The sequence below is a fragment of the Lepidochelys kempii genome, chromosome 9 (genome assembly GCF_965140265.1).
Source record: "Lepidochelys kempii isolate rLepKem1 chromosome 9, rLepKem1.hap2, whole genome shotgun sequence".
NCBI classification, from domain to species: domain Eukaryota; kingdom Metazoa; phylum Chordata; order Testudines; family Cheloniidae; genus Lepidochelys; species Lepidochelys kempii.
The window spans coordinates 85,267,515-85,289,386 of record NC_133264.1 but is presented as its reverse complement, the minus strand read 5'-3'; the positions used below and the strand labels follow the sequence as shown (position 1 = coordinate 85,289,386).

General features: G+C 38.6%; 2 protein-coding genes across 7 annotated transcripts in view; one reads left to right on the top strand and one right to left on the bottom strand.

The window, feature by feature from the left end:
* Positions 1-13: 13 nt before the first annotated feature.
* ATG4A (autophagy related 4A cysteine peptidase) lies at positions 14-19,133 on the top strand. Of its 4 annotated transcripts, none has more exons than XM_073361235.1 (13): positions 14-98; positions 3,190-3,300; positions 4,587-4,658; positions 6,402-6,500; positions 7,819-7,920; positions 8,450-8,522; positions 11,196-11,275; positions 11,784-11,971; positions 12,090-12,168; positions 13,295-13,440; positions 14,638-14,694; positions 16,565-16,676; positions 16,959-19,133. In XM_073361235.1, exons 1-13 carry the CDS (start codon positions 89-91, stop codon positions 17,021-17,023), a joined length of 1,194 nt encoding a protein of 397 aa, XP_073217336.1. In that variant the 5' UTR covers positions 14-88; the 3' UTR covers positions 17,024-19,133. The 4 variants fall into 4 exon arrangements, with proteins under 4 accessions (XP_073217336.1, XP_073217337.1, XP_073217338.1 ...); XM_073361236.1 differs by having other exon boundaries at positions 16,565-16,731; positions 16,959-17,029; XM_073361237.1 differs by lacking the exon at positions 6,402-6,500.
* COL4A6 (collagen type IV alpha 6 chain) overlaps positions 17,820-21,872 on the bottom strand; it is a 192,053-nt gene continuing 188,000 nt past the window's right edge. For all 3 annotated transcript variants that reach the window (XM_073361233.1, XM_073361232.1, XM_073361234.1), the window contains one exon: positions 17,820-20,972. In XM_073361233.1, the coding sequence (XP_073217334.1) occupies positions 20,712-20,972 (261 nt within the window). In that variant the 3' untranslated portion in view covers positions 17,820-20,711. The remainder of the gene's footprint in view (positions 20,973-21,872) is intronic.

Genomic DNA, 21,872 nt, shown 5'->3' with positions numbered 1-21,872 from the left:
CCCCCCCACCGCAGAACTACAACTCCCAGCGTGCTCCGCGGCCGCCGCCTTGTTGTGTGTCGGCTGGGAGGATGGTGACAGCGGGAGGATGCAGTCCGGTGAGGGGAGACGGGGGGAGCCGCGGCGGGGTCGAGTGAGGGGGATTCGCTGGGCGGCGGAAGGGGCGCTGCGGGGTAGTGGCGGGAAGGGAGCAGTCAGGGGCGGGCGGGACAGCAGGGAGGGGGCCCGGCCTAGGGCGCGGGCCGGGTGTAGCGGGCGGTTCAGATCCGGGCCCAGGGCGGTGGTCGCGGGCGGGAGCCCCAGGCCCGGGCGCGTTGCGGGGGCCGCGGGCGGTGACAGCCCAGGGGTGACGCGGTGCTGGGACGCGGCCCGCCGGGCGAGCTCCCGGGGAGGGCAGCGCCGGGCCCCGATCCTCCGCCCGCCGAGCTTCGAGCCCGGCGGCCACGGCTGGGCCGGGACCCCGGCTGCCTTCCCCGGGCTGGGCGGGGCGCGCCGCAGAGGCTGGCGGGGTTGGGCGGGGGGCAGTTGGCGGGCCCGCTGCGCTAGAGGAAGATGGCAGCAGCCGCCGCCGCTGTTCCGTGCGGGTCCGGCGCTGTGACACAAGCGAGTTGCGAAGTCTCCGTGTGTCAGTCCTGCCGTAAGGGCTCTTCCGAGAGCCTCAGGCTGGGACCTCCGGGACCAGCGGCAAATCTGTGTGAACCCAGCAGCGCCCCAGGCAGCGAAACCGAGTAGTGACAGCCCCCAAAGGGCCTGAGGTGCCTGCCTGATGCAGGGCAGCTGGTCGTGGGGAACTCGCCTGGGACTGAACTCTGATTAGCTCTTGGGCCAGGTGGCTGTGGGTAACAGGTTTCAGTGTATCCTTGAGCGGTCTTGACTCATCTCAAACTTGGTTGTCCAGCCAGATGAAAATATCGTTGATTAAAAACACCACGGAGTTTCCTTAGATCAGTTACTAAGAACATCTTAAAAAGTGCAGAGCTGATTTTGTTTCCATCCATGCTGTTTGCTTTTTGCAGTTCAGTCAGGGGACCAATGAAAACACACTTGTCAGTTTCACATTTCCATTTCTGATGTTCTTTACTGAAAATCTTACAGTAGAATGGTTAAATTCAAAACTTTGTGTTTTGTTACTGCATAAAGTTACTGCATAACTTTATGTTATGCAGTACAGTATTACATTTTTGTGAAACTTCTTTACAGAACCTAAATATGAAGCCTAAACTAGGTGTTGGTGTCCACTTAATAGAAGTCTTAGGACAAAAAATAGAGCTGAGTAAATCCACTTGTACAGTTGTCATATTTAGATATGTTTATTGGGTAAATTTAGAAGTATTCAAAGCATGTAATTCACCTAAATCCTGTCACTACACTTATTAAATTGCAGGATCTAGGCCCGGATTTATAGTGTAAAAGTCTGCTCTACTGTTGCATGGATATTAATTCAAGCTTTTTAGCATAGTGCTGACATCAACTTCTCTGCAGCAGTGAAGCTTGATCCCTTGACAGTTGTGACTGCCAGCTGGATGGAATAAATAAAATGTGTCAATACAATATGCATTCAATAGATTATGATATCAGAAATCATTTTGATTATGCATGTAAATGTCTTGGTATTAAGTGAATCCTTCATTATGGCCCTGGATTTTTCCCATTGGCTCCAGTAGAAGCAGGGGTGTGTGTGTGTGTACACACACTACTTATAGTTAAAGTTCACTGTTTTACAGTAACTAGCAATCATTTATACAAGTTGAATAGAAAAATATTATAGCTGATGCCTGAATGATAATTTTCTGGATAATATACCCTAATCTGAGGAGGGTTTGTGTGAAACTCTCTAGGGTATTCTAAAGTATAATATTTTTAAAACTGCATGTTTCCTTAAGTATGTTATTTACCTAATATTATTAAAATTAATTTAAAACAGTCAATATTTTTTACTCTTTATGCTGTTTAATGTTCACTCTGCTTACCTTGAACAGTAAAACTTGGTCAGTTTCACTTTCTGAGTAGTCAGTTCTGACTTCTGATTTTCAGGCACTTAAACAAATGGTGCTGTTTACATTTCAGTACTTTCAGAAATGTTTAAATAGTACAAAACTTTTGTTTGACATTTTGAAAAAATTTATTATTAGTTGCGGTAAAATCTTTTTTCTTCAACAAAGAGCCTACATTTTGGACCTAATTTATCTAATAGTTAAAATGGGACTAAATGTTCTAAAATGTTGGCCAGAATGTCAACTTTATCTTTTCTGTAGACATTTTGTTCTAAGCCAGTGTATTTTGTAGTCTATTGTGTAAGCACATTAAATTATTTTACAGCAAGAGAGGTGGTTGTGTATAGTTGCTATTAATGGCAATTAGAAAAGAAAGACACATGATTAACTTTACACATGTGAGGAGTCCTTTTAAATTCATTGTGATTACTTGCATGCAAAAGTATTTTCAAGATTGGGTCATAGATTGTAAACTCACTGGGACCGGGACTGTATCTTTTTCTGTGTTTGTACAGTGCCTAGCAAAATGGGTAATCCTGAGTAGAGCCTATAAATCTTTAGTAATATAAATATTACATGCAACTTAAACATATTTAGCATGTGTATATATATGATTTAATTTTTAAACATCAGTTCATTGTGTATTTCTTAAATATGTCATTTGAAAGAAAAAATAATCAAAGCAAATAAAAACAATTGCTTAGCTTTACAGCTGAAGAATTATTCCTTCATTTCCATAACCTCCCACCAAAAATAGTGACATTGAAATGAGTAGAACTGTTCATGTACTTAAAGTTAACTGTGTTTAGTCCAGGACTGGGACTTAAATTGTTCATCTAGACTTTGGGTGAAAGCCTAACCTCATTGAAGTCAGTGGCAAAAACTCCCATATACTTCTATAGCACCAGGATTTCTTCCCTGGGCTCTAGGGTCCAGGTGCCAGCCATAGTGTCTCCCAGAGCTTCTGGAGAGTTAATATACAAAATTGCGACGAACACTGTCCATTTTAATGGCAGTGCATATTGCTGAGGGAAAACAGGGTAAATGCTGCTGCCAGAATGAAGTATTGGTCAGAAAACCCCAAAACCCTGGACTAGATCACTGGTTGGATCTAGCTGCAGTATAAGAACTCCAAGTGCTCCAAAAAGAACAAAGGGAGCAAAATGGAGTTTTAACTTTCTATATCCCTGTTCAGTTTTATCCAAGTATGAAAACCAGACCACTGTCTTATCGGAATACCTAGAAGAATTTCCAGAAACAGATGGGTCAGTGTGGATCTTGGGAAGGCAATACCACCTTAAGACAGGTATGTTTATACTGAAAATCCAGCTATAACTTTCATAGTTCATATGCCACAACATTTTCTCAGTGTTCATAACATTATCACTACATAAATCTCTGAGAGCAAAAATAAACTCACTTCTAAAAAGCAGACCAACTGTATACAGTGGTGGTCACCCTAATATGAAATTAGCTGGCAGGAGGTTTACCGAAGTAGGGAGTACAGCATCTGTCACAGTTTCTGCAAACAGGGCACACTTATCCTGCAGATTAGTCTCACTTTAGGTGGGTTATTTCTAGTCATCAAATGTCATGGAATAAATAATTGACTTTTTAAGAATGTTTAATATCTGTGATATTATCTATCAGTTACGGAGAAAACATTTTTTACACAGAATCTTCCCACCAAAAAAAGTAAAGTCCTGACAATACCCTTTAAAGTTTCTCCTATAAGAAAAGAGCAGGCAGCTGAGTATCTACTGTAGCTCATTTTAAAACTGGACGTGGTGATGCAGCAAATATCAGACAAATCCTTTGTAATTTTGTAAATCAGAAGCATATGCTGAAGTGATAAATTGCATTTTAAAATATGAAGTAAATACTGTTAATTGCTGATTCATTGCATCAGGAGACCAGAAAATTAAGTCTGTACAGTAGTTCAGACAACAACAAATCCACTATGCTGGATGTATGAATTTCTTAAAGCATGATATTCTCAGCTGAAAGTTAAGGTGGTTTTAAGAATTAAATAGTAAAAATTGACATGCTCCCACCTATCCCTGCGGTATTCAGGGTTAACATTCTCTAAGGTGGTGAAATCCTTGCAAGTGTGAGGGAGAAGATACCATGGAAAGTGGACATTTCACTTTTTCTCCCTGCAAGTCTTGTCCCTTTATATGCAGAAGAGGGTTCAGTGGAGGAAGAAAGGACTATGCACTTAGGCTCATCCTTCCTCCTTCAGACCAAAATTGGTCCCTATTAGTAGAAATTCTCCAAGTTTCTTGTCCTGTGTGTAATTTTGTTCAGAAGGAATAGTTCTGCATAGTGGTAGCTGGTTCAAGTTTATTGTAGCTATTCAAAACAGAAATGCTACTCTCTTAACCTTTGATGGCTAATAATTGCTTCACACTTTCCCAATAGACTTTGTTTAGTTTGTATATATAAAGTGCTCTGAATATTAAAAGTGATACGTTATTTTTGTATCTGAAAGTAAATAGACATCTCCTGTATATCCTATATGTTTTGTTAATGCCAAATGATCTTTGCAGTTAGGAGTTAGTAGTTTAATATGGCTTTGTTTTTTAATTCCAGACAAATCTAAATTATTGTTGGATATAAGTGCTCGTCTGTGGTTTACATATAGAAGAAAATTTTCACCAATTGGTGGGTATCTTTAGGGTGAACAGCCCAATTTTTCTGTATTATTGTCTTGTTGGAAATTAAAATTGTGGGAGGAGTCAAATAATTGTATATGAACTTACTGATTCCTAAATTATTAGAGGACTTAGAGGTATGAGTTTTACTCCTGAAAACAAAAAGGAAATAATGGGCCAGATTCGCTAGTACTGAAAGCTGTGCTCACTTACACCAGTAGAAAATTTGGTCCTTGTGTTTATACTAGCAGTGGAAATAACTTGTGAATGTTTCTCAGATGAATGGGGAATGCACAGTAGATCTGTTGTGCAAGAAATATGTTTTTAACCTGTTTATTCACACACTAAAAATGACTTCACATTAAAGGAATTAAAAAGCCTACTTAAATTTTCTGGTTGAATTAAATTAATTTCCCAAATCATCACCCAAATAAATGTTTGGACTGGATAAGTTATGGGATTGGTAATGGGATACAGAGCTTTTACCTTTAGGTTGCCAATTCAAATCTAGCTCAGGTGGGTAGAGTCCCAAACCTGTTATTTCATGGTCTCTGCCACGATTGAAAAAACCACCACCACAATTGGCATGATTGACAACACTACTGGCAATCTTGCTAGAGAGTAAGTACCATTCACCACTCGAGGTAGTTTTTCTACTGCAGGGTTGAGATAGATTGATGGAACAGCATCAAAAATGCTTTCATTGTCACTGTCCATGCTCTGCCTATTCTTCTGATAGATTTCCAGGACAGTCAGCTTAGCATCTTTCTCAAGCACTAAATTAAATAGAAACAAATAAAGGAAACTCTTGGAATTTACCGTAGAATCCACTTCTAGATGCAGAGCTTTGCTTAAGAATCTAAGCGTTTAGTTTAAACTGATTTATCTTTCTAGCCCTCATGATTGTGAAGACAGCCTTAAAACATAAACAAATAGAAAATATTGTCTTCCTGAATCTGCAGACGGTTTGAAGCAATAGCTTGGAGAGGTGTGACCTTTCCTAATAATCTTAATAGGTTCTCATTATTTCACTACATCCAACCAGTGCTCTTAGCTCCACAGACCCAAACTGTGTCCAGTGTTTCACCAGATGCCAAAATCTGTATTTGCTTCCTACCCAAATGCTAAAACCTCCAGTGTCAAACCCTCAAAGCTTATACAGCGTATTTACTTATATATACACACACATACACTTATATATATCACACATATATACTTTTAGTATATTGCAAACTGAAAATGAGGGTTATCATGTAATATTAAAATTTGGAGGTTACTGTACTGATTGCATTACTCTTTCCATATTGAATTCCATTAGGTCTGCTGCCTACACCTCCATTTTTGTTTCGGTTTCATAGTGCTCATAGGGCCTCACTGCAGAGTTTAGGTCTGGCTTAGCACAGTGTACAGAGTCCTGCATATAGGCTTGTACATTTTATCCTTGAATTTGGCACAGTTTGGTAAACAGCTTTACATGGTTGCTTCTTTGCTTTTGTCTTGCATCAACAAAGAATTCTGCTTCTACTGAGCTGTATCAGTACTGGTTTCCACACAGATCTGCTTGGCAGATCCTGAACACTTATTTAGAAGCCAGACTGGTGATAAAAATCTTTCTTTCTGTTTCTCTTCATCCACAGTATGCTTGTTAAAGAGCCAAACTTTTTTCTTGACTACCTAGATTTCAACAATTAGATTTTTGTGGTGCTAATTTCAGTCAAGAACCCATATTAATTGTAATAATTCTTGTTAATAGGAGGCACAGGCCCTTCATCCGATACTGGCTGGGGATGCATGCTGCGATGTGGACAGATGATGCTGGCACAGGCTCTGATTTGCAGGCATTTAGGAAGGGGTGAGCATACTGTTACTTTGTGAAATTTTAGGAGGCTCTGTGCTGTTTGGGTGGCATTTAATGTTGGTGTGAAAGCCCAGTACAATAGACATCAGCTGAGAGATGTAGTGCTACAGTAACTAGTGAAAGTCTCTTCAGAATGATTGGCAGAAATTACTAGTAAATGATGTCTCCAGACAAGAGGAAATTGTTAGTGTTTCATTCTGACCCACTAGGGGTGAATTGTTTTGGTGGTTAAGCAGAAAAATAAGAACAAAGGGTTTACCAAGTTGGACTCCTGTCTTTATTATTTAATAGAGCTTTGCATGACAAATAACGAAGCTGGTGCCTGGGTGGAAACTGCGGCCGCCTGACTGATTTCCTGTTGTGTTGTTAATTGTTAATTGTGGTGCCCAAATTGTACTAATTGCTTTATAGGCAAAATGAAGAAGAGTTCTCTGTAGCTTGATAGCTTGGTCCAATAAAAGATATGACCACACCCACATTGTTGCTCTAATATCCTGGGACCAACGTGGCTACAACAATACTGCAAATTACAGGCAAATATGCAGATAGCTTCCCTACCTCCACCCTAAGGCCCCAATCCTGCAACGGAATTCACTAAGTGTGGACCCAAACACCTGTATGAGTATTTCAGGATCACAACCAGAGTAATCTTAGGCCTAATATTCATAGAGCTCTTGTATCGATTCAGCTGTTTTGGTTAGAGATGTGAGTTTATACCAATATAGTTAAATGGGTACAGACCCTACTGTGGACACCTATATACTGATGTAACTTAGTCCACAGTAAAGAGTGTGCCACTTTTAACTATATCTGTTTCTAAACTGATACAGTGAAGTGGTACAAAAAATGTGTAGACAAGTTCTTACGGTCTCCTTCTGACTGTCAAGATTTTTGTTCAAACATTCTTCGTTCATGTTGTTGTATTTTAGAAAAGCAATCTCTTCCTTTTTTTTTTTTTGCATTCAGGAATAAATTCAGCACCTTTTTTGTGACAGAACACACGTCTTCCTATTGAGAGAAGCTGACACTATTATTTTGCAAAAAGAAAAGGAGGACTTGTGGCACCTGAGACTAACAAATTTATTTGCGCATAAGCTTTTGTGAGCTACAGCTCACTTCATCGGATGCATTCAGTGGAATCTTCATGACCTTTTCTCTATTAAATTAAATAATCTCCTGATGCTGCCTCTAAAGAGTTGTTGCCCTTTGGTGTAAATTGGGGGGGGGAAGCGCCGCTCATGATTGTGTAGTATGAAATGCTAGATAGCGTTTGGAGTATGTTAGTTAATCTATATAACTTCTTCCCTGTAAGATTGGCATTGGGAGAGACACAAAAAACAACCTGAAGAATATCACAAGATCTTGCGATGCTTCATAGACAGAAAAGATTGCTGTTATTCTATCCACCAAATGGGTAAGGGCAGGTATCATCAGCTTTTTATGCCTCAAGTTGCTAATGTGTTTAAGATGTATTAATTTTAAAATATATAGTCACAAAACAAAAGGAGGATTGTGGAGACAAAGTGGATAAGTGTATATGTAGAAGATTTAATGCATCCAAATGTATACTGAGGTCTAAATCCAGTATGTACAATAGAAATAACAACTAGCTCTGGATAAAATATGTGACTATTAGGGACCAGACTTTAATAATAATAAATTAGTGCTTACCAACATAGATTCTCTTTACTGGCACCCCTCACTACCGTCTATGGACCAGTGTGTCAGAATGCAGCTCAGAGGCTTCTTTTCAATTACAGAAACTAATCTTCATTGCAGTTGTAAAAAGAGAATAGATAGTATATCAATAATCTGATTATATGTAAATATTTTACAATAGTCTTAGAATGCGTGCAACAAAATATCAATAGGATGTGCCATTTAATACGTCGTCACCTGATATTTGTGCTCTTTTGTATGTGTTTTGTTTCTAATAAAAACAGCACAGATGGGTGTAGGAGAGGGGAAGTCGATTGGAGAATGGTTTGGACCAAATACAGTTGCACAAGTGCTAAAGTAAGCAAAACATACATACGTATTTAGAATGTACTTACCCTGAATATTTCAATTCAGATGCAGCATAGCTGTCTAAGAGTGATGACCTCCAGTTCTGGATTTTGAAACAATGTAAAGTTTGGCAGCGTTGGCTTAAACCCATGTATTCTCTAAACTGAGGTCCTGCTTTTAGTCAATTATATACAAGGATTATTTGAGTCAGAGGTCACAAGACTTGTCCATGTCTGACAAGGGCATAGGTAGGACTGTCTCTAAATCAAACGTGAGATACGTAAGAAAAATAATGCATTTCTTCTACAAAAGTTTTATATGAAAAAAATCATGTTTTATAAGTAGGTTACATTTATTTATGCTGACAGTATAGAGTGATAAAACAAATTATTAGGGCTGTCGATTAATTGCAGTTAACTCACATGATTAACTAAAAAAATTAATTGCGATAAAAATTAATCGTGATTAATCGTAGTTTTAAATGCTCTGTTAAACAATAGACTATCAATTGAAATTTATTAAATATTTTTGATGTTTTTCTACATTTTCTCATATATTGTATTCTGTGTTGTAATTGAAATCAAAGTGTATATTTTTGCTTACAAATATTTGCACTGTAAAAATGATAAACAAAAGAAGCAGGATTTTTCAGTTCACCTCATACAAGTACGTAGTGCAATCTACAAATGTAGATTTTTTTGTTTTACATGATTGCACTCAAACAAAACACTGTAAAACTTCAGAGCTTACAAGTCTACTCAGTCCTACTTCTTGTTCAGCTAATCACTAAGACAAACAAGTTTGTTTACGTTCAAGGGAGATAATGCCGCTCTCTTCTTATTTACACTTTCACCAGAAAGTGAGAATAGGCATTTGCATGGTACTTTTGTAGCTGACATTGCAAGGTATTTACGTGCCAGATATGTAAAACATTCATATTCCCCTTCATGCTTTGGCCACCATTCCACAGGACATGCGTCCATGCTGATAACGCTCATTAAAAAAATAAGCATTAATTAAATTCCTGACTGAACTCCTTGGGGCAGAACTGTATGTCCCCTGCTCTGTTTTACCCGCATTCTGCCATATATTTCCTGTTATAGCAGTCTTGGATGATGACCCAGCACATGTTCATTTTAAGAACACTTTCACTGCAGATTTGACAAAATGCAAAGAAGGCACCAATGTGAGATTTCTAAAGATAGCTACAGCACTCGATCCAAGATTTAAGACTCTGAAGTGCCTTCCAAAATCTGAGTGGGATGAGGTGTGGGGTTTGCATTCAGAAGTCTTAAAAGAGCAACATTCTGATGTGGAGACTACAGAACTTGAACCACCAAAAAAGAAAATCAACCCTCTGCTGGTGGCATCTGACTCAGATAATAAAAATGAACGTGCTTTGGATTGTTATTGAGCAGAACCCGTCATCAGCATGGACGCATGTCTTCTGTAATGGTGGTTGAAGCATGAAGGGACATGTGAATCTCTAGCACATCTGGCACGTAAGTATCTTGCTACGTTGGCTACAACAGTGCTATGAGAACACCTTTTCTCACTTTCAGGTGACATTGTAAACAAGAAGCGGACAGTATTATCTCCTGCAAATGTAAACAAACTTTTTTGTCTGAGTGATTTGCTGAAAAGAAGTACTACTGAGTGGACTTGCAGACTCTAAAGTTTTACATTGTTGTTTTTTTTTTTTTGAATGAAGGTTTTTTGGTACATAATTCTACATTTGTAAGTTCAATTTTCATGATAAAGAGATTGCATTACAATACTTGTATTAGGTGAATTGAAAAATACTATTTCTTCCTTTTTTTTACAGTGCAAATACTTGTAATCAAAAATAAAGTGAGCACTGTACACTTTATATTCTGTGTTGTAATTGAAATCAATATATTTGAAAATGTAGAAAACGTCCAAAAATATTTAAATAAATGGTATTCTATTATTAACAGTGCAATTAATCACGATTAATTTTTTTAATCACTTGAGAGCCTTACAAAATATATTTAATTTTAGTTGCTTTAACTAGAATTTAACAATGAAACCTACATAGCGGTTTACAGAGCTGTAAGGCAGTATATTCATTTAAGGATGTTCTTTTGAACTACATAAAAATAGTATAGCAGACCCAGCATAGTGTCTGTGACTTCACTTGGTTGGGGCCGAGCTTTATGGCAGATTTATGGCCTGATCCTACCAACACTTATGCACATCAGTAGTCTCACTGAGCTCTGTAGAACTACTCATGCATAAAGTTACACACATGCATGAGTGGTTTGTAAGCTCTTTGGGGCAGGGACTGTCTTTGTTCTGTGTTAAACAGCGCCTAACACAATGGGGTCCTGGGCCATGACTGGGGCTCCTAGGTGTGACTGTAACACAAATAATAAAAATAATAATAAAGTATCGAGGTTGTTGAGTTTGATTGCTTTGCTATTGGGAATAAGCCAAGACTTTTTTCACACAAGTTATTTCACCTTCATGCTATCTCTGCATTCTCTTCTACATCATAATTATACTTTGACTAATAAAAAAATACAATGAATGCTGTTTTCGATAAGCAATTATTTATATATTTATTCAAAATCCATCTAATATCACTGAGTGCCAAGCTACAGTTTTGGCTTCTGAATGACAATGCAGTTTTTCACTAATTTCTACCTTAATGTTTTCCAGAAAGCTTGCTTTATTTGATGAATGGAATTCCTTAGCTGTTTATGTATCTATGGACAATACCGTGGTCATTGAAGACATCAGTAAGTTACAAACACTGGTTCTCACTTTAACTAGAGTTTATTTGCCCAAGTACCCTAAGAAAATATAGTCAATAAACAAAATGCATTTTGGCCCTTAATTATTACCCTAGCTGAGAAATAAGGTGGGTGGGTGTGTGTGTAAGTGAGTGAGGTCTTGGGATACCTAATACTGTGCATCACTTTGTTACCCCCTCCTCTAGCAAGAGGTATCTTGACCCGAGAAAGCTTACGGTGCTACATGTGTGGTTAAATATACCTTCATCTAGTAAATTATCATCTCCTAGTCATCGACCTGAGCCCTAACATCTTCTTGTAACCCAGCGCCCTAGTCTGTGCCTACTACAATTACTTGTAATTATACAGCCACAACGTACACACTATCCTCCTTAACATCTGGGACCTTCTGTAAGAAAGATTTCTGAAAAAGCATCTTAATTTTCCATTCATTTGAAACATTTATAATATAGTCCTTAGTGACTTGACAAGTCTCTCCTCCTTGCTCCCACAGAGAAAATGTGTTGGTCCCCTCCTCAGAGCAGCACTGCTGTACGTGGCAGCACACTCTCCCACAGAAGTGCTCTAAGTCAAAACAAGAACACAGCAGTGTTTTGCTCAGGCTGGAAACCTCTCTTGCTCATTATACCTCTACGACTAGGGATAAATCACATCAATCCGATTTATATTGATGCTTTTAAAGTAAGTCACTGTCCCTGAAATGATTGTTATGCTGCATGTCATTTACAAACAGTTTAGATCTCTGTGATACAAATATACAGGACAACTAAAATTTCATTTTTCCCCTTTGAATCTCTAGGAATGTTTTAAGATGCCACAGTCTTTGGGGGCATTAGGAGGGAAACCAAATAATGCGTACTATTTCGTAGGATTTTTAGGTAAGGAAAAAATTAATTACAGATAAGTTGATGGGCTAAGGAACTGGGCCTGGTCTGAAGAAACATCAGGAAATTTAAAACTGAAGCTGCTTGGAAATGTAGTTAAGGAAAGAGAGAAGGGGAATAGGAGAAACAGATAATTAGATAACTCCAGAATAATACACTATGATCTTTTATAGGAAAGGTAGAGTGAAGTTGGGTATAGAAATAAGTAGCATCAGCAAGAGTAATGTGATATGAAAGGCTAGTTGAATAGTATTTGGCAAATCTATTAGACAGATGTCACTAGTATGTAGTCCTGTATTGTTTCCTAATCTGTAGTCTTACATTTTATTCTTTTGCTTCACATTTTTCTCCAAATGGTATAACTCAGCATTTTCCCTGATTAAAGCTCATTTTTTAAAATTTCTGCTCATTTCTCTAACTTCACTAGATCTTGCTGTCTTTTAATGCTAGCCTTGCATCAATGTATTTTATCACTTGCCTTTCCTTTGTCAGTTACAGTGCTAGACTCGTTTTTTGAAACTTCACCCCATTTGATTTGTTATGAATAATTGCTCTCTATTTATGACCTATCAGTCCATTTTTCTATAAAACCTGTGGTATTTTTATTCAGACCTCATTATTTCAATCTCTCAGCAAATCTAATATGAAACAATGTTGAACGCCTAACTGAGTGGTCATCCTGTGACCTGTAGAATGGCAGAATTTACATTTTAAAAGTTTTAAATGTTATGTTAGATCTAGGAAATAGAGGAAAATATAAGGGTCATAGAATACCACGGTTGGAAGGGACCTCAGGAGGTCATCTAGTCCAACCCCCTGCTCAAAGCAGGACCAATCCCCAGTTTTTGCCCCAGATCCCAAATGGCCCCCTCAAGGATTGAACTCACAACCCTGGGTTTAGCAGGCCAATGCTCAAACCACTACAGATCACCATAGTAAGCAATACCAGATATGGTGCCACAATGCATTGCTCTTCCTGAATTTTCCATTTTCAGAACACACAGCTAGCAAAAGTCTAATCAATCTTAATCATGATGATGATTGAAATTCTATCTTACAAGTCCAGCTTCAGTGCTATTACAAACTATTAAATTTGATTAAATATATTTTACCTGCACAGGAAACCAGCTGATCTATTTAGATCCTCACACCACTCAGATTTTTGTAGATTTGGAGGAAAACGGTATGGTTGATGACCAGAGCTTCCATTGTCAGCAGGCCCCACATCGAATGAAGATCATGAATTTGGATCCCTCCGTAGCATTAGTAAGTGTCAGGAAGAAATGTAGCATGAACTTCTATTACAAAACTGCTCATAAGTACTGATAAGGGTAGTTGTGCATTTGCTTGAGCAGAGTCATGAATAACTACAAAATTTTTTTCACAAATATAGACTTTATCTTCACGGGTAAATTATACAGTAATTTTGCTGAGATTACATTGTTACCTCCAGAAGGAAACTGGATATTTGAATGGGGGTGGCTAATTATTTTTGGTAATAGAGAAGCCTCCACTTTTTGCAGAGCTATTGTAGTGCAGTGGTTGAAGCAGGGAATTTAATCAGAATTCCTGGGTTCTGTGCAAGTTACTTTCTCTCCCTCACGCCTCAGTTTACCAAACTAGTAGTAGTTACAGTCTAGGATACTTTACAGGGATATTTACAATGCTTCATGACTCTAATTCTGATCTCATTCCAGTTACATGCCCTATTGACATCAGTAAGGTTACTCTTCATTCTCCTCCTCTCTATAAGATGAGAATTGGCCCAATGTTTGTAAAGTGTTTTGAGTTCCTGAATGAAAGATGATGTAAACATATGTTATTAATAATATCACTTTTAGCGGGAAAGTATCTGCTTTTAGTAACATTTAACTATGGAAATGCTCAAACCCTGAAAAAGCACAACCAACCAGTCCATTCAGTAATAGAACCAAGAGTCTGATATTCACAGTACAGCCATTCTTGGAAGTGTCATATATATGGATGTTCATCCCCGGTGGCACGTTAAACTTGCAGCCAGATGCACAAATGTGGTAAATTGGTACGGTCCTATTGATTTCAGTGGAGCTGCAATTATTATTATTTGAATTCCGGTAGAGCCTACGGGCCTCAAATCGAGATTTGCTTTAGGCACTGTACAAACATATAATAATACAGTCATTGCCCTTAAGATTTTTTAATCTAAATAGATAAGACAGATGAACAGGAGAGGGGGAAAAGAGCAGAGCATTCAGTATGATGAGTGGCAGATGTCATGTCAGTTCCTTGTTTTTTCAACTTTTTTTCCCTGTGCTGTTCATTTTACTCTAGTTCAGGATCTGGCCCTTAGTCTGATACATATTTTGGGTCTTACGCATGATGATCGTATGTGCTACTGCAAAACAGTGGCTTTATTCTGCCTTATTTGCTAATATTGCATGTAACTTGCAGAGGAAAAATTATCTGTGTTTTTCCCCCCTTCAGGGCTTCTTTTGTAAAGAAGAAAAAGACTTTGATAACTGGTGTAGTCTTGTACAAAAGGTAACAATGGAGTATTCTTTTAATTTGATCTGCATATTTTACCAACAAAAATGTAAATGAAAACTCCCCGTAAATATCTGTCAGTGTACAGTTGCTAAATGAGTTATAGAAGAATATATAAGGAAAGAGAAATGCTGTTGAAGTGCTAAGCAAAGATTATATAGCACTTTGAAAACCAGGATCCCCTAGCGTTTGGAAAATGGGTGTAAAAATATCTAAAGTAATCTAGTTAGCTGGTAAAAACACACATTATTTTAAAAAGCCAATTCTTACTGAATGACCAATGGTTTGGGCTCTGTCTTGGCTAGTTCCTTTCCTGAGACTTCCTATTGCTGTTTAATAGTGATGTATTATTAAATATCCTATGCCTTATAATTAAAACTCGCTATACTGAGTCTCTGAGGCCTGATTCTGTGAGAGGCTGGATCCCTTTAAGTCATAGGAGCTGAGTGTGTTGTGCACCCTACAGACAGTTCTTGGCCCCTTGCAGGACAATGCTCACATTGTGCATGGGCTCAACCAGGGGTGAAAGTAACTTACTGGACTTACCAGTATGCAGGGCAGCTGGGGTCCTGGGTGTGGGGGGGCGGCTCTGGGCTCCGGAAGAGGCGGGGCCTCAGGCGGAAGGGCCTGGGGCCAAACTTGCGCCGCCTGGTTCTCCGGCCATTTAAAGGGCCCGGAGCCACTGCCCCTTTTGCCCCCGCCCCATCAGTAGCCCTGCCAGTACTGTCGGCTTTTCTTACCAGTACGCCATACCAGACAATATCGACTTACTTTCACCTCTGGTCTCAACTTATAGACTCTAAGGCTATCCTATCATACCATCCCCTCCATAAACTTATCAAACTTAGTCTTGAAGCCAGCTATGTCTTTTGCCCTCACTGCTCCCCTTGGAAAGCTGTTCCAGAACTTCACTCCTCTGATAGTTAGAAACCTTTGTCTAATTTCAAGTCTAAACTTCCTGGTGGCCAGTTTATATCCATTTGTTCTTGTGTCCACATTGGTACTGAGCTTAAATAATTCCTCTCCCTCCCTGGTATTTATCCCTCTGATATATTTATAGAGAGCAATCATATCTCCCCTCAGCCTTCTTTGGTTAGGCTAAACAAGCCAAGCTCTTTGGGACTCCTTTCATAAGACAGGTTTTCCATTCCTTGGATCATCCTAGTAGCCCTAGTAGTAACTTATTGTGGGAAGTAATAGTAGGCTGAGGGCCCAGTGACTTCAAACTCCAGAAAATATTTATTCCTAAAACCAGTTGATGGTTTCCTCAGGAAGGCAGTTTGCAAACCCATTTAAAAAAAACAGGTTAGAAGTAATTCACCAGATTTGAGGTACAGTGGAACTTTGTTTTAGTAATAACAGATCAAATCAGATCATCTCAGATCAAAAGTTGTCCTTCAAAATCCATTACTTTGTGGAGCTGCTGTGTTTGTCCTCTGCTCCTATCACCCGACGGTGCACTTAGTAAGGATCTAATTAAGAGTAATTTCTTTGGTACTTTCAAAGGTAGGAAACTATTTCATGCTCTTAGTGCCACTTTGCTGCACATAAACAAAAATGATAGTTTGTGTGTGTGTATCAGAGCTAATTATAACATGACTGACAATCTGTGGTAGAGCTTGAGAGATCTACCTTCCATGCATGTTTCTGATCGAAGAAATTCACTATATGTAGATCTGTAAAATGATGACCTTTAATGAGGGTTGCAAAGAGTATAACAGGATTCCATTTCACATGGGCATAATTTATTTATTATTATTATTTTTTGCATCTTGTAACTGTTTTGACTGACCAGCCAAGTAGATCTGTTGTTGGACTTTCCATTAATATGATATATTTTTTAATAAAAAAAGTGCTTTATCCTCAGGAGATTCTGAAGCAGCAGAGTCTTCGGATGTTTGAGTTAGTCCAAAATCATCCAGCCCATTGGCCTCCTTTCATACCTCCAGCAAAACCAGAAGTGACAACATCAGGAGCAGGTACTGTATTGACTTGAGTGGACTATAGTGCAGCAATATGTTCCTCAATTTACAGGTAGGAGAAATAATCACAGCTGGAGCAGCTATGCTTTGCTAAGTGTCTTTTATGCTCAATGTGATTAGCTAATCCAGTCTTTAATACCGGTAGCAACTTGAACACCAGATTTATCTACAAAAGGCTAAATGTGATTTCCAGCATACAAAATATCTTGCCCTAAAAAGTCTTCCAAAGTGAAAAGCAATAGGCATGTCTGTTCATATTGTTTTCATTTTTGTTGGCAGAACTTATTGAATCTACTGATAAACTGTTTGAGTTGGAAGAAGAATTTGAAATCCTGAGTGTATGAAGGAAGCTATGGTGATTCTTCTGTGTTGAACATATTGCATTGACTTTAGAGAAACAGCCATTCTAGCCCACAAGTGCCTGAAATTATGGACAACAGAATACAAAACCATAGCAGCACCCAAAACTCAGACAGTGACAGTTTAACAAGATTTTCCCTGGGTGGAAAGAGAAGCAAAGATCCCATTGTCAGACACTTAAAGGGAATCTCTGCTTCCAGCATGCATCCTATTTGAAGACAAATGGACCTTTTGAGATGAAGGCAAAAACAGTATATTAAAGTAAAGACTATGGTATATCACTGGGCTCTACCTTTGAAGAAAGGGATGACCCAAATGGATATTCTTGCTCTCGGATGCAAATGTGTAGTCCTTAAAGAAAGCAAAATGGTGTTGAGTTAAGGGAGGATGTTTACTTCTGTTCCCTCCTGTGGCTGCATCATAGGAATAAATTCATCATCTTGTTTAAAAGATCAACTGGATCAGGAGAAAATTGTTTCTTTGTTAAATATTTTAACATATATTTGAGCAACCACACTTTTTATTACAACAATGTTTCTGTAAAAGGAACTATGTCTAATGTATAAATTTGGAATAGCCTTCCTGTTTCTGGGAGACCTAAAACAAACAGGAGACTCAATTAGTTGATATAGATCACGATCACTGCTATAGGTATGACATATTTCACCTTGAACTTAAAACTTAGGTTGATGATTTTTGTTAAAACAAGAAGTCAAAGGTGGTTTGTTTTAACTGTATCTTATTTATTTTAAAATAGATTTATTTACACAAGTTTCTCTGTAACAGCACTTTATCTGTGCATCTAATAAATTTCTTAAGCATTTCATAGGCTACTTGCTATAGTTTGTGAATTTGCTCTTTGCACAGACCGTAAATATAAAACAAAAAATTATCCCAAACTGATGATACACACAAATTATTTAAGGTCCCTAATTCTGCCTTGTTACCTTATCAAGACTATTTTGGTAAAAGTACCTTAGATATACAAGTCCCTAACAGAGTTATGTGGTTGGATGTTTATTTAAATTGAGGATATCTCTAGTAGCTCTGAGAACAATGGTTCAGAAATATCAAGCCCTCACTGAGTACAAGGGCTTTTAATGAATTCTTGAGTCACATTTTATGTTTCCTAAAAACACAGTTCCCATCTGGATGAGGCCTGGTATGATAGTGCAGTTTGAAATTGGGAGATTTTCATTTTTTCTTCACAAATAGATGAGAATACTGGGCCTAATTGGGAGATGTGCTGAGTACTTGCAAAACCCAAGTGAAGCGAGATGCTGATGCTCAGCATCTGAATGGGAAAACATGACTTTTGAACAAAAATAATTACCCAGACCAATAGTTAATGTCTTGTTTGCCTTTATTAACCACAGTTTGGAAACTGAACATTAACAAAAGGAGATGCCACCCCACGCTGTTTTTCTAGTATTCATTTAAGACCATAGTGGTGCTTGGTGCCTTCCAGACAAAAATGAAAATGCAGCCCCTGCTCTTAAAAGCTGACATTCTAAAGGATGACTGACTTCTACCCAGAAAAGGGACGTACCCATTAGATGACTGAGCAATGAAGCTAGGCATATGTCCTGCTCAGTCCATCCTTTTTTTTTTTTTTTTAATTGCCCTCCTGTTATCTTTCATTATGTAAACACAACTCAGAGGGTAAATCTGAAGTTTACAGGCCTCGTGGAAAAGTGTCTTGGGTAGCAACTGGAAGGAGAGGGGGTAAATACAGGGTTGACTGGAAGAAGCTCTGGAGCCAGGAGTGGAAGAAGATCATAGACTGTGGCCCTGATCTTGCAAAGACATGTTCGTGCTTAACAGTACCCAGCGGGGTGAAATCCTGGCCCTACTGAAGTCAATGGAAGGTCTGTCGCTGAAAGCAATGAGATTACTCATGGCGCATAAAGCAAAACAATTACATAGACCCTGCTCCTGAAAAGACTTGTGTATTTCAGTCATGTACATCTAGAGCAGAATCCCCTTTTCCCCACCCTCCCCTCAACATCCAAACAAATAAACTGGTGCTCTGATGCTTCTATTGCTGGCACCTAATGAGTAGAATGGGTGATAAATAAAAATGTTTTCCACAAATATTTGCTCAAATTTTTAAAACAAACACTGGAGCGATTTGAGTTTTACTGACCACAATATTCGCAGAAAGTGAATTTCAAAGTCTCATACCTAAGCATTCACTGAATCCCCATTTTAAATACCATGTGATTTATCAGAGCAGTCCCAACTAAAACACACATTTTTCTGTAGTTTTGTCTTTCAATTAAAAAAAAAAAAAAGATTTGGAATTTACAAGGCCCTCGCTTCAAATCCTCTAAAAACGCTGATACCAATGGTGTTGTCAACCTCACTGTAGAAAGAAGCTGAAATTAATAACTTTAGCCTTAATTAGTTCTCAGCATAGACATATTGTATTTATGGCTTTCTCTTAATTTCTATTTTCCCATATAGTCTGAAAACCACTGATTGTAATTATAACCTGAAGGAATTGTGTGAATATTTAACAGTGCATTAGAAATACAGTAATGTTTTTTAACTAGTAGAAATAAAGCCCAGTGGATGAAGAATACAAAACAGGTGATTTTAGCAGTAAAAAAATGTACATCCAACAACTGCTTGCTTCTATGTTTCCATAAACTTGAATGCTAAATAATAAGGCTTCTACATTTTAAAATATACACAAATTGAATACTTACAAAAAAAACTGTTCCAAGGCTACCTCGGAAAGATGATTTCATATGTACATACTAATGAAATTATTCTGGAGGTCACAAATTGCTAGGGTGCAAAAGGGTAACAACAAATCTTGAACTGTGTGCTTACATAGAACACATTTCAATAGTGATAAAGCTGTGCTGAATAATGAAAATGGCTTTAAGTCCAGGTAGAAATCCAAATTTTTCATGGAGAGGGAATGCAAAATCAGTTACAGCTGGTCTGAATTTGGCTCCAAGTTGCTCGTGCATCACTGAAACCAAAGATTATGCCAATTCCTTTAAAAAGCAAAACAAAACAAGCTCATCTTTAAGTAAGAACTTCCCAGGGAAGCCAGTTCTCAGTATCTAATGCTTAATACTCTGAGCACCTCTGCTGCAGTGATTTGTTTTAATTAGTTTAGAGTTAAGTTCCTTTCCAACTGAAAATCCATTTCATTACATATTTTCTCATCTAATCAATGTGTATTGCCCTAGGCCATGCCAAATGCTTTCTGCAAAGACAACTAATCTGTGAAGCACAAACTTGTTTAAGAAAATCTATCATTGGCTATAGATGAGTGCATCAAACGGATGGGTGATATAATATGGAGTGCTTTATTATAATATTGTATAATATAATATTGTCACTCTGCAATGTGAATGAGAAAGGCTCAGAGACTTTCTGAGGTAGCCATGAATAGGAAAACAAACATGAAAGAAAAAGTGTAGCACCATGTTCCACAAAACAGTCAGAGGTTTCAGAGATTAGTCTGTCCCTCCTTCCTTCTGTGTGGAGCTATGTTTCTTATGGATCTAAAACATAATTTCAGTAGTGTTCTGGCTGTTGTAACTTATCCACAAACCACCAGCAGAATGGGTGGGTGTATGTGCTTATAGTTCTTCCAATGAATGAGGTTTAAACTCTTAGGTAGCAAAGTTTTATTTGTTTGGGTTGTTTTTGCTACAAGTTCTTCATGCACACTTGGCAACGGCTGACTCGGGTTCGGAGCTGTCCTGCTTTCAGAGTTTCTGAGGGAGGAGCACCGACAAACTGCTGCGTGCGTTCGACTGTGGTCAGCCAGAAGCTGTATTTGTTTGCAAAGTAATGGCAGGTTCCTCTGGCACCATTGCATTCAATGAAAGGAGTAGCACGGAAATCCTCGAGGCAAGAGCCGGGTGAGACAAGGGACTGACCTCCACCTTCCGCGCCAGCTGCAGTGTGCTAGAATGAATATGGTCATTTAATTGAGTTCCAAAGAAGGAAATAGGCAGTTACCCGGGGACTCCCGGACTACATGTTGCCATGAACAAAACGGGGAAATCTAAATTGCTCCTCCAGGACACCTGTAGCTACATGTCACTTGGATAAGGGTTATGGGGGAAAGCACAAGAATGCAAACCCTGGGTTGAATATAGGATTCTGGTAATATAAAAAGCAGCTTTTCACTTACGAAGTGAGGAAATTTGAAAACTGAGAAACAATAAAGAATCACAGTGCTATTTTTAGAATCACTTTGCAATCACACTTTAATGAGCTACCAGGAAATCTCATTGTAGAACGTTCTGGAAAAAGCCATACAGCAGGGAGAAGAAGGGGTTATGTCTGTGCTATAGTTTAATTGCAGTGTTGTAGCCATGTTGGTCCCAGGATATTAGAGACACAAGGTGGGTGAGATAATATCTTTTATTAGCTCAACTGCTGGTGGTGAGAAAGACAAGCCTTCGGGCTTAGAGGTCTGGGAAGAGCTGAAGGAGAGCTCAGCGTAAGCTCAAAAGTTTTCTCTCTCACCAAGAGAAGTTGATCCAGTAAAAGATATTACCTCACCGACCCTGTCTCTCTATAGTTAATTAGCTGTTTTGAGGTTTAAAGGAATCAGTTCTTACGGGCCACTAGTCTCTTTGATAGTATGGAAGTGTTCTATTTCTTCCACCCCACCGTAAACTTTATCAATACACTTGAGAAGTTAGCTAAATGGCAACAAAATGGCTGAGGTTATACTAGGCCTGCTGGTAATACGCAAGGAACTCCTTAGGTCAGCTCGTTGTGGAGCTTTCAGTTTCTTGGACCCAACTGTTAAAACTAGCAAACTTAGTGGCAGAGTTTGACTTTGCCACTAAGTTT